The sequence below is a fragment of the Pseudopodoces humilis genome, chromosome 7, assembly GCF_049639895.1.
Source record: "Pseudopodoces humilis isolate 2021_Gansu_Grassland_sample_001 chromosome 7, ASM4963989v1, whole genome shotgun sequence".
Classification (NCBI taxonomy): Eukaryota; Metazoa; Chordata; class Aves; order Passeriformes; family Paridae; genus Pseudopodoces; species Pseudopodoces humilis.
Genome location: NC_142206.1, coordinates 628,553 through 642,000, shown reverse-complemented (window position 1 = coordinate 642,000; position 13,448 = coordinate 628,553). Strand labels below are relative to the sequence as shown.

At 47.6% G+C, this 13,448-nt stretch overlaps 1 protein-coding gene across 9 annotated transcripts in view; it reads right to left on the bottom strand.

Moving 5' to 3' along the window:
* MICAL2 (microtubule associated monooxygenase, calponin and LIM domain containing 2) overlaps positions 1–13,448 on the bottom strand; it is a 112,549-nt gene that overhangs the window by 12,723 nt on the left and 86,378 nt on the right. For 8 of the 9 annotated variants that reach the window (XM_088058113.1, XM_088058119.1, XM_088058116.1 and 5 more), the window contains 6 exons: positions 12,962–13,134; positions 11,883–11,957; positions 8,839–8,936; positions 5,852–7,169; positions 2,118–2,212; positions 240–332 (listed from right to left, as the gene is read on the bottom strand). In XM_088058113.1, coding sequence (XP_087914239.1) covers positions 240–332; positions 2,118–2,212; positions 5,852–7,169; positions 8,839–8,936; positions 11,883–11,957; positions 12,962–13,134 — 1,852 coding nt within the window. The remainder of the gene's footprint in view (positions 1–239; positions 333–2,117; positions 2,213–5,851; positions 7,170–8,838; positions 8,937–11,882; positions 11,958–12,961; positions 13,135–13,448) is intronic. The other variant, XM_088058115.1, reaches the window with a different exon arrangement.

Sequence of the window (13,448 nt, the reverse complement as noted above, 5' to 3'; positions counted from 1 at the left end):
TTTGCAAAATTATGATGGCAATTGTGATGATCTCCAGGGTCTGACACGGATTTGTCCCCCAGAGGGCTGCAGGGCCCTGCCACACGCACCTTGCTGCTGCTGCTGCTGGCTGGGGGATTTCAGCAGAGGGCACCGAGCCACACTGAGGAGTGAGGGGAGGTCAGAGCCCGTTTTGGGGACCCCCATCCTCACCAGTCACTCCTGGAGACCAAGGGGACACCTGTGAGCTACACTGTCACCTGTGCTTTGTGAAGCCTCTTCAGCTCCTCTTGTTTCATCAACTGCTTCGTCTCCTTCTCCAGCCTCCTTCTCTTTCTGACAGCCCTTTCTGCCTACAAAAGACACAGAAATATGAAAGAAAAAGGCAGTCAAAGCACCAGTATGCCCTCAAAGCTCCTCCAGGATCACGGAGCCGCTGAGGTTGGGACTGACCCCTGGGGATGGTGTGAGCCCATCCCCTGCCCAGAGCAGGGTGGGCAAAAGAGAAATATCATGTGGGAGCATTTACATGTGTTTGCTCTGCTGGCTGTAAAGCATCACAAGCTCCTAAGGCAATCCTGAGTGCCAATAAAACGTTCCCAAATCACAAAGCCGACTGGACACAGCATCCCGCCATACGTGGCCATACCCAGGCTGGGGAAAGCACCAGTTTAAGGAAATTCAACCCACTGCCATTGTAATAGCTAGAAAGTGCCAATTCACATCATGGGGCACTACCTGAAGGCCCGGGAAACCTTCCCTAATGCCATTTCTGTGCTCCATGATAGAGGTTTTTGCTCTTCCCCAGGGCACAGGTTGCTGCTGTTGGGAGATTGGGACCTTGTCTTGCACCCAAGTGCTTCAAGGCTGTGCTGCTCCCATTTTTGAGGAGGAAGGATCCATGAGCACCACAGAGCTGATAATTAAAACATGAACCAGCCAGGAAGTCACCAAAATTTTTCCCACTGAGCTTTCCCAGAGACAAATGGTGGCAGTGGCAAAACAGCAGCCAGAACTGGCATGAGAAGGGATGGTAGGAGGCAGCTGAAAGAAGCGCATCAAGTGGGGAATGTGCATCCAAACTGAATCACTGCTAATGCCCATGTGCAACAGCTGATCCTGCTTCCCACTTCTGGCTGCTTCCCTGGAGCTCTGCCTTGTCCCTGCCTGGTCCTGCCCTCCCTGTGGCTGCCTGAACTGCTGGGGGTTGCTTCCATCCAGTTTCCTCCCACGCCTCCCTTCTTTTCTCTGTTTTATTTAAACCTTTTTAAATTCACCTTATTGTACCACAGATTGTCTTTCCTGTAACAGGAAAGATGAGTGAAGAGCCCTGCCACCTCAGCACATCCTGACACAGCTGCTGGGGACAAGGGCTGCCTCACATTGCTGTGCTTTGCTTCCTCTCTTTCCACTCACAGCCCCACTCAGCTTTCATATTTCTCAGTGGTTTTCAGTATTTTGTTTTCATTCCTCCTCCCCCCATCCCCAAAGGCAGCACCTCATACAATTAATTACATTTACTGATATTCTGCTCAGGAAAGAGAGAAACACATTTCTCATGAGCTGTTCAGACAGTAAAATCTGGGCTTCCTCACGTCAGAGCTGGCTATGGAGGGTTGTAGACCCCCAGCTCCTGCTCCTGCAGCACTTCTCAAATGAATCTGTATTTCCCCAAAGGAAATCTGCATCTGTTTGGTTGATTTTTTTCCAACAGTTTGCTTGTTGGGCTACATATTAAGGCCACTTAAGAATCAGCTTCAGAGTGGTTTCAGTGAAACATGTCTGTTTGTCAAATTAAGACCTCCCTCCTCCATCAGCGCTGCCATAACCTGGGGGAATTAGAGATCAGAACCTGGGGGAATTAGAGATTAGAACCTGGGGGAATTAGAGATCAGAACCTGGGGGAATTAGAGATTAGAACCTGGGGGAATTAGAGATCAGAACCTGGAGGAATTACAGATCAAAGAGGTAACAGAAATGTTGATGTTCATCTGTCTCAGTGAACTTTCCTTCCAATCCCTGCCTCAAGGAATTGCTGCGTGGTTGAGATCAAAATCACCTGATGAATTTTAGATACCGCCCAGCTAAGGGATTTCTGTTCAAGGAAAACAAACTCTCTGTTTCCAGCTCAGGATTACCTTGTGCATTAACAAAGACTTGGATTCAAAGTCCTCGTCGGAGGATGAAGTGGGATACTCAGTAGCTTGTTTTCTGACAGGTAGGTGTTCATCTCCTGAAACACAGGAACACAATGGCCAGTGAGGAAAAAAACACTGTTCTTTAACTTTAACAGACACCTTGCACCTGCCCTCAGCTCCAATCAGCAGCACCTCGAGCACTTTGGAAATTCAGCTGACAGCACCAATTACATTTCTGATCCCTGTCAAAAACTGTCTGCCTATACATTTTATTTTAATTTTTTTAGGTACTACAAACAAACCAATTAATTCCCTGAGCACCCTGCATGTAGCACGCCGTTCTGAATGCACTCAACATTCATTAAAATGTATATCTGAAGTTAGGCATATTACCCAAATGATTGTATAAGGCTCACTATACAGTGTAATTGAATGCACAAAGTCTGAGCCAGCTCTTAAACAAATTACCCTTATGTGGCTTGTAGCATCTGGCACCCATTTTTACTACATGACATCTGCTCAGTGTAAAATAGTTGGCGTCAGAATGTCTGGTCATATAAAAAAATCACAAATGTAATCAGAAGCAAATGGACTAAGAGAACAGGGCTTTATCACACAGCCTCATGCAACATAAATATTTCATTAATTATGTCTAAACAAACGTCACTTATTTTTCTGCTTTAGGAATATTATCACATCATTGGGCTGTTGATTAAAATGCCATAAGAAGTCAGGAAAATCCATACATCACAACAATACACTCCATAAGGAAAACTCAAAGTCAGCCTTTGGAAGGAGCATGCTTTCAGAATTATAAATTAAATTACATTTAATTGCAGCAATTTTATCATGCCTGTTTTTCCAGCATCTTGTTTCAACTGGGTGTAAATATTTGAATTTCTTCTTAATTTGTCTAATGCATAGCTTCATTCTCTTTATTTCAGAAAATAAAACCCCTTTTGGAACATCTGTCTCTATGCTTCAACCTGCTACAGGGTTAATGATTAACAGCTGGGCATCTTGGAAATGTACATTATTTAAAGCTAACAGTGTTAGTTTCTCTTTGTATCTACAAGGCAACAGTTGGCTTTCTAGGTGTATTCAGATTAAAATCACCTCCCTTTCTCCCAGTGTGGATGTTTCTTCTTTGCCTTGCTCTGGGTCCCAGGCTGAAGTAGGACTTTTGCCTCCAGCCCTAATTTAAACCCAGGATCCAGGAAATGTGTTCATCCCAGTCAGTAAAGCAATAAAAGTAAATCCAAGTAATTTGAGGCAGAAATTCTGATTTTAAGTTTTTTTTTTTTCAGCAATCTCAGTTTTAGAAGCAGCCAGTCCTTGTGCTCAGTGAAGCTGCAAGCTCAGAGGGCTCAGTGGAGCAGGCTTGGGTCCTGCCATCCTTTTTGGGGTGCAGGACAAAACTAACACAAAAATGTTCAAACTTAGGGACTTTCACTGAGTCGTTAACATCTGGCATTTAGAACTGCAATACTAAAGTTAGATGATAATAATTTGCATCCAAATATGCCAAGCCTTAAAACTCAGTCTGCTACAGAACTGATCTCAAAAACATAGCTTCTTTTCCAAATACTAGCTCAAGTCTCTAGACTTGGGCTTTCACTTTCCAGGCATCTCATTCCTTCAGATTGGGAGTTATTTATTCTGTATTTCTTATTTCCTAAGTACTCTAGCACCTCCCTGATTTCCAAATTAGCCTATGTTATACCTGAGCTTTCCCTGCCCACGGAACAAGACCTGGGATGAAAGTGCAGTGCTTTTGGGAACCTCTCCCTTGCCATGAACATCCAAGGTTCTCATCTTCCCAGGAAACCTGAGGTCCTCTGAAAAATGAGGGAGGTATTTTATTTTTTTTTCTTTTCCTTAAAGAAATTTTTCTGAAATTTGTGGTAAATTTCAAGAGAGGAAAATAATAACAAGAAGTGTGGGCTAAAGGTTGTCATCACTTTGTGACTAAAGTTTGCCAAGCCTCTGACAAGTGCCTGTATGGGATAAAAATGCCATTTTTGAGAGCCAAGCAGGACTCATCTCTTTACTAATTTTACTATATGTAGATTTACTCAAATATGAATGTTTTAAAAATTTCAGAGAGCTACAATGTTGAAACATTGAAGGTAACAGATTACTGGGCAAACAGCTAGATTACAGCTTCATTTTCTCTTTTTTATTTTTTTCCCTAAACAGACTTTGCATTGCCTAAATTCAATAATTGTAATAATTGAATAATTTCTCTTTTGGCTTGCACAGCAGAGGAATGCAACACGTTACACCAGCATGTTTCCTCAAAATATTTTCAGCATAAATAAAGTATACCATTATTCAAACCTTGCAAAAACTTCTCCCATTTCAGGATGAGCACAACATACCAATTATTGTAGCACCTTTAGTTAAGAGCAAGTCAGGTTTGGCTTAATTGATGAGGTACAGACCCTGAAAGGGCCTCCCATTTAAGAACACAGTGAGAAGTGTGAGCTAGCAACTCTCTGTGGCTTCAGTGCTGTCCTCAACACCTTCTGGCTCAATGGGAATGCCAAGTTTTGTGAGTTGTTGGATAAAGGATGCTCCAAGGGTCCAATCCAAAAATTCAGCATGGAGAGCAGGAGTTATTCCATGAGTTTTAATGAGCTCCAGAACACACACTCTGCCTTCCCACAGAGGGTGGCAGCGCTGAAGCAGGAGGGGTGCAGAAGGAGCTGGCAGCTCACCGGGAACATTTCAGTGGCTTTGCACTCTACATCCAGGTGTTCCTGCTGGGCACAGCAGCGGGTTTGGGGTCACAGTTTGGGTGGCAGCTTCATAAAGCGAGGGACAAAGTTGTTTAGTTAAATAACTGAGGCTTTCTGCAGTGGGAGGATGGATCACAGAGAAAGACAGGTGGGTGCAGCTCTCATGCCTCACATTTCACACCTGAATCTGGTGCTACTTCATTCTTTCCTGAGCCTGTGCTCAGATCCCTCAGGTTTTTCTTGGTCTGGCATCGATATTTCTTGAGCTTGTCTGCAGTTTTAATACTAACCCTGCTCTTGCAAGCAAACAAGAAGATTGATGCCTTTTAACCACTTTTAACCACCCAGATAGACTCACAAGCAGGTCAGAGGAGGTCAATAAGGTGCTCTCTCCTCTCAAATTGAACAACAAGGGGGTATTAATGACAGTGCAGAGCTCCCAAAAGCATGTCCACAGCTCGGTGACAGCAGAGCTGAGGAGACACCTGCTGAGAAAGCAGAGACACAGAGCAAAGCTTCTCCCTGCTGTAACCACATTGCTTCAGTCCCTGGTTCCTCATGGGAGGGGAAACAAATGTACTCTGCACTGCAAAACTGGAGCTTTTGGTGCTTGCCTGCTCTAGTCCCCCTTCCACAACTCGGTGTCACTGCACAGGCTGCTCTGCCCAGCATCCCACTCTGCCCTGCCACCCCTTCCTTCCACCTCTTGAGGACAATTCCCTGACCCAAGACCTGCATCCAGCCAGCTGGTTCTGCCTGCAAACCCACTCTGCTCCTTTAAATCTGTATCAACTCCTCAACTTCAGCCATAAAATGTACTTATTAAGTCTCCTTATGTAGGCAATAAGTAGAAATTAAACATATCACACCACAGATGCATGGTAAGGCATGGGACTTTTAAAGGTTAAGTGCTATTACACAGTAATAATAGTAATAATAATAATAATGATAACAGTAATAATAACCACAAAGTAATTCCACTGGGGTCCTCACCTGTGAAAGGATAACATGACCTTTCTGGAGAATGGTCCTTATTGAGGGGCAGAGATGACACCATGGAATTCTGTTCCCTTTCACGAGTTTTGCTTCTCAGCCTATTGAAGAGTGACCCTTTTTGTGCAGAGTCATCCAGAGTGTCCTTGAAGGAGTTCTTGGGCTCTGGAGATGAAAGAAGAGTGGACTTTTTCTTGTGGATACATATTTCATCCAGGGGAGCTCCTACAGGACTGTCTTCAAAGGTGAACTTCTCTAGAAGTCCTGGGACTTCCTCCATCCTAGTGCAAGCTGCTTTCAGAGGTATATGGGGTGCAGGCCTGTAGGGTGTGAAGAATACCCCTCCCCTGTAATCCCTTAGAGCCATCTCTTCAGAGCCCACAGGAGAACGAGACTGACTCGAGTAAGGGCTCCCATCTCCTCCTTGTTTTCCTGCCCCCTCCCTTACTTTAGGATCCTGTGACTGAGTGTTATTGTTGTTCCTGTTCCTTTGCCTCAGGGAATACCCAGAAGTGCTGGGGAAGCTGAAGAAGACTTGTTCTGAAGAGGCTTTGGCTTTGCTGTCCGAGTCCTGCTTTAACCCTTCTGGAGCTGAGGTTAGAGGCTCCCAAATGGACCTTTTGATGGCATTGGCTATGAGCCTCAGGGGGGATTTTGGCTGGCTGGCCACATGTTCCCGGGAAACCACGTCTGGAACCCTCAGAGCATCCTTTGTGTCCACTGCTGGAGCTGCTGCAGCACCATCTGCAAACAAGAGAGGCCCAGGGCAAGCAGAGCGTTTAAACTTTCCTTTTCCCCAGGCAGACTCCCTTTTCCCTGGAGCCCAGGGTGTGCTGTTCCCATCCCCTGGACTGCTCCCACCTGGGTGTGCCCTGGGTGAGCCATACCACGCCTGCTGCTGAGTACCAGGCCCCAGCCCCTCTTTGGCCTCCTTTAATTCTTGCTCAAGCTTTTTCTCTGGCTCCCTGGTATTTTTGCCATCTTTCTCTTTCAAATCCAGAGGTGACAGCGCTTCTGTCTTCCCGCTGAAGTGCTCTGGCTCAGAGGTGAATTTCTGTGCTTTCTCCTTCCAGTCCTGGGCTGAGCGTGTCCCAGTGTCCCTGTCTGTGTCCTCAGGCTCACAAAAACCAGCAGCCAGTGTCCCATTCCCAAGAGGGCTCTGTGGAGGAGCTGTGCTGCTGCTCTGAACAGGACAGTGAGGCACGTAGTAATGTGTGTCTTCAGGCACCTCCCTGGCTTCTTCTTTCCTTTGAAACGCTGAGCTGCAGGGTTCAGAATGTCCTCTTGGAATTTCTGGTGGCTTCTTGTAAGAAGCCAACTGTGAAGTGCATTAAAAAAAAATAATCCTTTTAGGGATAATAAAACCACTGTTTTGTGTAGCTTCTATTTCATAAAATATTTTAATCCATTTTAATCTTAACGTAATAGTAATGAACATAGTATTTAATCTGTACACAAATACACATGTAGATGATAAAGTGAGAAAAGCTTTTCTTCCTAAAGGGCTAATATTTCTCTAGGAGTAGGGATCTAATACTACGGGAAATTTTAATAGTCTAAAAATAATGTTATTTATGCTAAGAGTCTGTCATATCTTTATGAATTACCTTTAATATTTTCTTTAGAAAGAAACAGTCCTATCTCCAGGAAAACAGACAAGAGCAGATCTGCTCTATTCTCCTGTGTGTGTTCCAGTTGCATCACCTTAGAGTTTTCAGCAAGCAGAAGAGACCATGATCCATCCTCTCCAAATGTTTTTCTAACATTGCACATTTATGTAGCACAGGTAGGAATGGAAGAAGTGACCCGGAAAAGATTATAAAATGTAAGATGGTAGTTTTAAACAATTCAGTTAGTTCCCTCTCGTGATTATTTTCCCTTTGGAAAAGGTTTAAATTCATTACCCCAGCCACCAAAATCTTCTGCTGAAGAGAGCAACAGGGATAAATCCCCCCTTTATGTACCCAGCAGAACAGGAGTAAGAGTTCTTCCTTCCTTCTTAAAAGGGAGGCATTTTATCATCAGTGCTATGTGATAATGGATGGTGTGAAGATTGAATTCCTGCTTCCACTTATGTGCCAGATACCCAAATTCACATGGGTGAAGCCATTAATCTGTCTGACTTTTCATTTCCCAGAAGCATCAGAAGTAAGGCAATAATGATTCCACTTCTGTTGGATTCTCCATTTAGCTCAATGACTACAATTGTTACTGGCCAGGATCTCGGATTGAAAAAAAGTGTAAGAAACACGATAAACAAACAAACACCCTCTTAATCCTCACTTTTTAGAGTGAGAAAAAGGCCACTAAGCAGTCACTAGAGCAGGAGGTGAGTGGAGTCACCTCTCCTCATGGCCAGGCAGTGTTGTGCAGCTCTGCTCCCCTGGGACCTTCCCTTCCTGGCCCCATTGTCCTACACCGGATTTCAGCCTCCACTGTGGATGTGGAAGAGTTGATTTTTTCCTGGCACAGGCCCTGAGGTCAAGCAATTCCAGCCATGTTTAAGCCAAGGGTGAGGACAAATGTCCAGGGCATGGAGGATGTGGGCAGGTCCCACTGGCCCCAGGAGCCCAGGGATGTGCTGCCCTTTGCTCGGGGTGGTCAGCCAGGACTCCTCCTGCAGTGCTGCAGCCTTAAAAAAAGCTAAAAATACAAAACCCCAGGAAATCCCATGGAAATCCCAGCTCCTGAAGGTCACAGAAGATGCTCCTGAGCAGTAGGAGGCGTGAAGCCCTTTTCCAGCCTAAAGTAATGTGATTTTATGACTGATGGTGCAACAGACCAGTGGCTAACTCCTCGTGCGATCGGGGCCTGAGTCTCACAGATTTGTGAATGATGACACCAAATCCCAGTCCCTTCCCTACATACAGCACAGGTGTGACTCCAGCCTCGGTGCTTGCTGTGAGGAGCAGAGCTGTTGAGAGGAGCAGAGGGCAGCCCTGTCCTGCCCAGGCAGTGACACCCAGCTCTGCACAGCTCTCCGGTACCTGAGCTCGGCGGTGCTCCTCGGCAGCAGCGCCCTGGCAGCCGGCTGAGCTCTCCTTCCCGTGGGGCCCAGGCTTCCTGCTCGACAGCAGGGGAAGGCCTGCAAAAAACACAACTTTTACCTTCCCATTGCCACTGGCTTTGTCTTAAAGGCAGCCTGCAACTGAAGAGGAAGAGTAGAAGATTGAAGAGCCTCCTGGACAGAGTTAAACATGAAGAACTGCCCTCCAGCATCAGGGCTCACACGTGTGTGAGCACTGTGCCAAACACATGCTGACATTTTCAGTGCTGGACCCAAACTGCTTCCACTTCTTGGCTGGATGTAACGAAGCAGCTTGTGAGTTCCAGGAAACTTTCTGGAAAACCAGTCCTCTTTGGAGGGCCTTCAGGCCTCAGAAGCAGAGGCAGTCAAAACAACCTGTGGCTTTTGAACTTTGGGGAATTCCAAGAAATGAAGAAAATGGACGGCTTCTGAGGGGGCTGTCCATCAGAACGGGGAGAAAATGGGAAATGCATCCACCTGCAGGCAGCAAGGACAGCAAAAAGTCTCCCAAGCCAGGACAAGGCACTGTGAGGGCTCTCCTAGGATCAGGCAAGGGAATTAATTACTAAAGGAGGCAACTTGCACCTGGAGGGAGGCAGGAGAACTTTCCATTATTTGTGCCTGTGGGAATTTTACATAATAAATAATCTTGGGATAAATGAAAGTATCCCTGACCCAAGATATTATCGTGTCCAGCTACAACATGACAACTTTATTTACAGCTCAGTTATTAACTCCCAAACCCAACCATTAGTTCTGAAATCCATGCAAACTTTGGTTCTTCTGCGTGGGGATGAAAAGGTACATAAGGACAAAAGCAGCATTCCAGAGACAGAGAGGACAGCTCCTGCATGTGGGCTTCAGCATCTGGCCTCATCTGTCACAGGGAAAACTATTTCATTCCCACCAAGATTCTGAACCTGTATTTTCAGCTTTGCTCTCAAAACAGAATTAAAAAAAAAAAAAAAAGAAAAGAAAAGAAAGAGTTCCCTAGGGCACTATCATGATCTGCCTGGCCCAAAATCCCAAGATAAATGAAGAGCACGGCGTTCCCTGTGGCCGTGCGATGGGGATTAAAGGTTTTGAGAGGTAATATCCTGCTCTGAGCCTTTCAGCCAATATAGCCACGACACTGATTTCCTCTCCTTGGCTGCCTACCCTGTGCTGTTTATGAAACATATGTGTTTGGGGAAATACGTCTGAAAAGGAGAAAGAGTTGTTCTTTTCCATGTGACTGATGATCATATGAATTCCTGTAATCAAATTGGATTAAATATAGAAACTATGACTTACAGTCTTCCTCCGGAGAGTAAAAAAAGCCTTTATGCTGCTCCCAGTGTATGCTGGCTGTGCTTTACACCTCATTTTAACAGCATACTTGAGGTTCAGGCAGACTCATGCAGCACATTGCTTCCTTCTCAAAGGCTTCTAGCTCCCTCTAGAGCCCTTGAGGCACACGGAAGATTTCAACAAAATTATGGAAAAATTAATTGGCAAACCATTAAGTAATGCCCTTGCTGAGAACAAGCTGAAAAACCAGTCAAAACTGAGAGTGACACCCCCTCCAGTCTTCTCTGCTTTCCTCCCTAACAATCTCTCTTACCCCACACACAAACCTCGGTCAAGAATCATTATTGACTGATCTCTTAAAAACTGAGACCAATTAAGGCAAGGCTTTAAATGCAAGCCTTTGGAGGAGCCAAACTCTGGTGTCTGTGCCGATTCCCACGTGCTTTGCAGCACTCAGGAGGCAGAGCCGAGGCTGGCAGGGACGCCAGCAGACTTTGGGGACACCCTGTTCCACCTTCTCATCCCTGGGGGGACACCCCACGCAGCCTGTCAGAGCATGGCAGAGCCTCATGGCTCGGGGAATGGCAGGGGAGCAGCCCTGTCCTGCCTGCCTGTGTGCCACAGCTGCTCTCCAGGGACAGAATTCACAGGGCTTGGTGCTCTCAGGCCCACGGAACAGCCCCAAGTGTGCTCTGCTGGGATTCACTGAGCTATCCCACACCTGGGGACTGTGCCTGGGGACTGACAGTGCTCTTGTGCACCTGACTCGAGGGCAAGGTGATGCCAGGAAGAGGAAATGCATCTTATCTCATCATTTGAGATACAAAAACTCATCCCACAGCGGGTACTCGCAGATCATCCCGAAGCTTTCTTGTGCACTCAGAGCAGGCAAGCTGAAATGCCTGTGATGAGCACTGGTCCCATGCGGGCTCCCAGGCACAGGCACGGTTCTAGAGGGGCCCTGGGGTGGGGGAAGCTCCCCCAGCCCTTGCTGGGGCTGTGCTGAGACAGGAGGGCGAGCTGGTGCCAAGCAGCACTGAGCAAGTTTCCATGCACCACCAGGGTGGGGGTCCTGCCTGGGCACCCCAGCCCAGGAGAAAGGTTACAGGGGCTGCTGAAACACACTCTGTTTCAGAGGTGAACAGTGAACAGTCTCTTCCCAAATCACTGCCTTCCTCTGGCATTCCCACAGGGAAAGACAGGTCAGCCCAAACCAAGAGAAGCTGCTAGAGGACAGGGAGCACTAACACTTATTTTCACCAGCTCACCCCTTGGGATTGGCTTTCTCCCTTTCACTGAGCAGAAACATCACCTGGGGGTTGTTTCTAACAGAAAAGAGGGGACAGAGCACCTGTGGGAGTGTGTCCATAGCACCCCCAGGAACATTTCTACAGACCCAGTGCCCCACCCCATCAAAAGGGCAGAGACAAAATGTGCAGCTCTGCGACAGGAGTGTGTGTCCCATCTGCAGAATTAACATGGGCACCACTGCTGATGGGCACAGTTACACGGGGAACAGTCACACAGAAAGGGAGTTTGATCTTTTCAGGATAAGAAAATGGAAAGAAACATTTGGGGTGTCTTAGATCTCTGTTTTCTCAACTAGTGACTCAGAAATACAACAATTCTAAAGGAAAGGAGGGAAAGCAGACAACTAAAAGACAGGAAAACAGCATGAATAGAAGATACAATCGCTTCTCGGGCTCTACTCACTCGTTTGGATCTTTCTCCTCCAATTCTGATACTTATTTAACGCCATGGACTGAAAGCTGTTGGCTCTCTGGAGTGCTGAGCAGAAACAGAAGGGACACAAGTCAGCTAATGCAGCAGAAGCCAGAGAGCAAAAGCAGAGCTGGGGAGAAAAGAGTGGAGGAGCAAAATCCCAATTTCCCGGTGGCAGGGGTCAGTTCTGCGAGCAGCCCGCAGCCGGGAGAGGGCAGCGCCCACCACGGGATGCAGCAGAATTTCTGCCTTTCCCCTGGCAGGGAGCTCGGGAACATCTCACTTATCCCAAACCCACACACGGGGTGCTGGCAGGAAAACCACCTCAGCAGCCAGGGATGGGGGGCAGTGTGAAACTGGGGAAGGAAAAGGATAAAATCCTTCAGTGGCTACATGGAGTATGCTGCTGGGCACGTTTGGGGTCCTCTGCTGTCCTTTTGCCCTAAACAAAACAATGACTCCTTTATTCTAGAGTAGATTTAAATTGCTGTATAAAATCCCCTCTTTTCTGCTTGGATTAAAAATGCATATATGGATGTGGGGGTGGTGGGAGATGGGAAGAAACGAATGCTGGTGGCCTTTTATTTTCTGCAGAACAATGTCTTTGGCTGTTTTTAGCACATCTCTCTGTTCTGACCAGCTCCAGGAAAGAGTTTCTTTCCATTTGAAGGGAGATTGTTCCCAAACCTCTCCCCACCTCCCTGCTAGCCGTATCCTTTCCTCCCTGTGCTTTCACTGGCTACAAAACCCTTCAGCAGCCACCTGCAGAAACCCAAACTGTGGCAGGCAGAGCTCTCTGGTGGTTCCCAGCCTCACCCTGGGCTGGGCAGTGCTGCAGGTACATTTTAGGGGTGGGAAAACATTCATCCCAGCCCTGCCAGCCAGGCCCAGCTCCCCCAGGTTACCCTGCACCATGGAAATGGTGCTCGAGTTACGGCACCAAAAAGGCAGAACCCCTCAAAAGACAACCTGGCCCCACTGCAGGGAACAGCCTCCACCCCGAAAAGCCTCCCCCAGTCCTGCCCGCACCCTCGGGAGAGCTGCTGGAGCAGGCTCAGGATGCTGCTTACCATCCGCGACTTTGGATGTTCTGGAGCTTTCCTTGGGCCCCTCGGGGCTCCTGATGAGCGGTGCCCACCTCTGGATGGGGCTGGAGCAGGCGCGGGGCTCCGGCAGCGAGGGCAGGCCTTCGCTCGGCTCCGAGCCGGAGGAGTCCCCGCTGAGATCAGAGTCCAGCTCCGAGCTGCAGGGAAAAGGGCGAGCTGGGAGCGGGGCATGGCGGGGCTGCAGCACCCACAGCACTGCAGGGCTTTCAGAGGAAAAGGTGTCCTCATTTTCCCCCTTTCCTGCCCGCTGTGCCAGGACTGTGAGTGGTGCTGCCAGCCCAGCTGTCCCTGCTCCCGTCAGCACCTGCAGAGGCTGGAATTGAGGTGCTGCTGTGAGGGGCCGGGGCTGAACCCCTCACACAGCCTGTGCAGCAGGGACAGCTGAGGGGAACAGCATTGGCAGCGTGATGGGCCTGCAAACCACGCTCAAGGGTCAAAACTCCACACTTTG